The sequence below is a fragment of the Physeter macrocephalus genome, chromosome 14 (assembly GCF_002837175.3).
Source record: "Physeter macrocephalus isolate SW-GA chromosome 14, ASM283717v5, whole genome shotgun sequence".
Taxonomy (NCBI): Eukaryota; Metazoa; Chordata; class Mammalia; order Artiodactyla; family Physeteridae; genus Physeter; species Physeter macrocephalus.
This window is the reverse complement of record NC_041227.1, coordinates 96,158,622-96,160,533: the sequence shown is the minus strand read 5'-3', so window position 1 is coordinate 96,160,533 and position 1,912 is coordinate 96,158,622. Positions and strand designations below refer to the sequence as shown.

The 1,912-nt window shown below is 55.1% G+C and overlaps 1 protein-coding gene across 1 annotated transcript in view; it reads left to right on the top strand.

Moving 5' to 3' along the window:
• Positions 1-1,547: 1,547 nt before the first annotated feature.
• The window catches only part of CRLF3 (cytokine receptor like factor 3), a 34,340-nt gene continuing 33,975 nt past the window's right edge, over positions 1,548-1,912 (top strand). The window contains exon 1 of the mRNA XM_024127744.2: positions 1,548-1,734. Within this exon, the coding sequence (XP_023983512.1) occupies positions 1,618-1,734 (117 nt within the window). The 5' untranslated portion in view covers positions 1,548-1,617. The remainder of the gene's footprint in view (positions 1,735-1,912) is intronic.

The following is a 1,912-nucleotide window of genomic DNA, read 5'->3' as shown; positions in this document are numbered from 1 at the left end:
CCTTCATTTTCTTTTTTTTTTTTTTTTTTTTTTTGCGGTACGCGGGCCTCTCACTGTTGTGGCCTCTCCCGTTGCGGGGCACAGGCTCCGGACGCGCAGGCACAGCGGCCATGGCTCACGGGCCCAGCCGCTCCGCGGCATGTGGGATCTTCCAGGACCGGGGCACGAACCCGTGTCCCCTGCATCAGCAGGTGGACTCTCAACCACTGTGCCACCAGGGAAGCCCGAACCTTCATTTTCTAAACTTCTCTAATTTCAAGTGCCATTTACTTAGCACCAAACAATGTGGTAGAAAGAGCTTTAGTCTGGCCCAAGAAAACTGGAATCTAGCCTCTAGCACAGATTCATTGTGTAACCTTGAGACAACCACTGTTCTATTTTTGTTTCCTGAGGAGGCAACTCTACCATCCTCGGCCAAGGGTCAGCAAACTATGGCCAGAGGGGAGAAGGGGGGAGGGATAAATTGGGAGATTGGGATTGACATATACACACTGCGATATATATAACAGATAACTAGTAAGGACCTACTGTATAGCACAGGGAACCCTACTCAATACACTGTAATGGCCTATATGGAAAAGAATCTAAAAAAGAGTGGATAGAGGTATATGTATAACTGATTCACTTTGCTGTACACTTGAAACTAACACAACATTGTAAATCAACTATACTCCAGTAAAAACTTTAAAAAAACAAAAAACTATGGCCAGGGCCACATCTGACCCACCACCTGTTTTTGTATGGCCCCTGAACGAAGAATGGTTTTCACCTTTTTAAGTAGTTGAAAAAAGATGCAAAGAATATTTTGTGACATGTGACAATTATGTGACATTCAAATTTGTGTCCATAAGTTTTATTAGCACACGGTCACGCCCATTTACTCACTACATTGCAACAGAGGCGTTATGGCCCACACAGGAAAGTCTGATAACATCCACCTTGCAGTTCTGCCAGGATTGAGGTACCTACCGCTGGCCCACGCTTAGGCCTCTGTCTTGGCTCCCTCATTAGAGTAGGAACTTCTGGGTGATGGGGCCTTTGTCTGATTCCTGTGAGCGTGGTGCCTGATTCACAGTAACCTCCTCAAACACTGGCCACTGCGGGGATGCTCGTTTACTAGGGAGGTAGGACAATGATGATTCAAGACCCATCCGGGTTGAAATCCCAACGGCTTGAAATCCCGACGGCTTGAGAAAGTTGATTATCCTTTCTGTCCCACAGCTTTCTCCTCTGTGGGATAGAGGTGCAAGGAGGCCTGGTAGTGAAGCCAGAATAAGATAAGGTGCGGGAAGCACTTCGTGAGGTACAGTCATTAATCTTTCCCTGAAGCACTTCGTGAGGTGTAGTCATTAATTTTCCCCTGGCTCCATGCGTGCCCCGAGGAAGCAGCACTGGCAGGTGCTGCGCGGGAGCTGAGCTGAGACCAGCTGGGCCTGCGGCGCGGGAGGCACTGGGCCCCTGACGCTCGTCGAGCGCTGCTGTCAATCAAGGCCACCGTGGGGGCGGGGCGGGGCGGTGCTTCCGCCTGCGCGTGGCCGCTCGGGGCCGCTCGGCGGCGCCCGGGACAGTCGGGAACCGCGCCCGCAGCCGCCGGCCGCGCGGCCGGACGAGGGGACGATGGAGCTGGAGCCCGAGTTGCTGCTGCAGGAGGCCCGCGAGAGCGTGGAGGCGGCGCAGAGCTACCGGCGGGAGCTAGGCCAGAGGCTGCAGGGGCTGCGGGAGGCGCGGAGGCAGGTCGGAGGGCCGCGCCCGCAGGGGCGCTGTGGGCCCCGGGGAGGGCGCGGGGTGCCCGGCGATGGGCGAGGGCACGGAGGGCTGCGAGGGGCGGGAGTGTCCGGAAACTCTGAAGGGAGGAGGGAAGCGTCTCTGAAGGTTCGGGAGACCTGGCAGGGTCTGGGAATGGGGAGGTGGG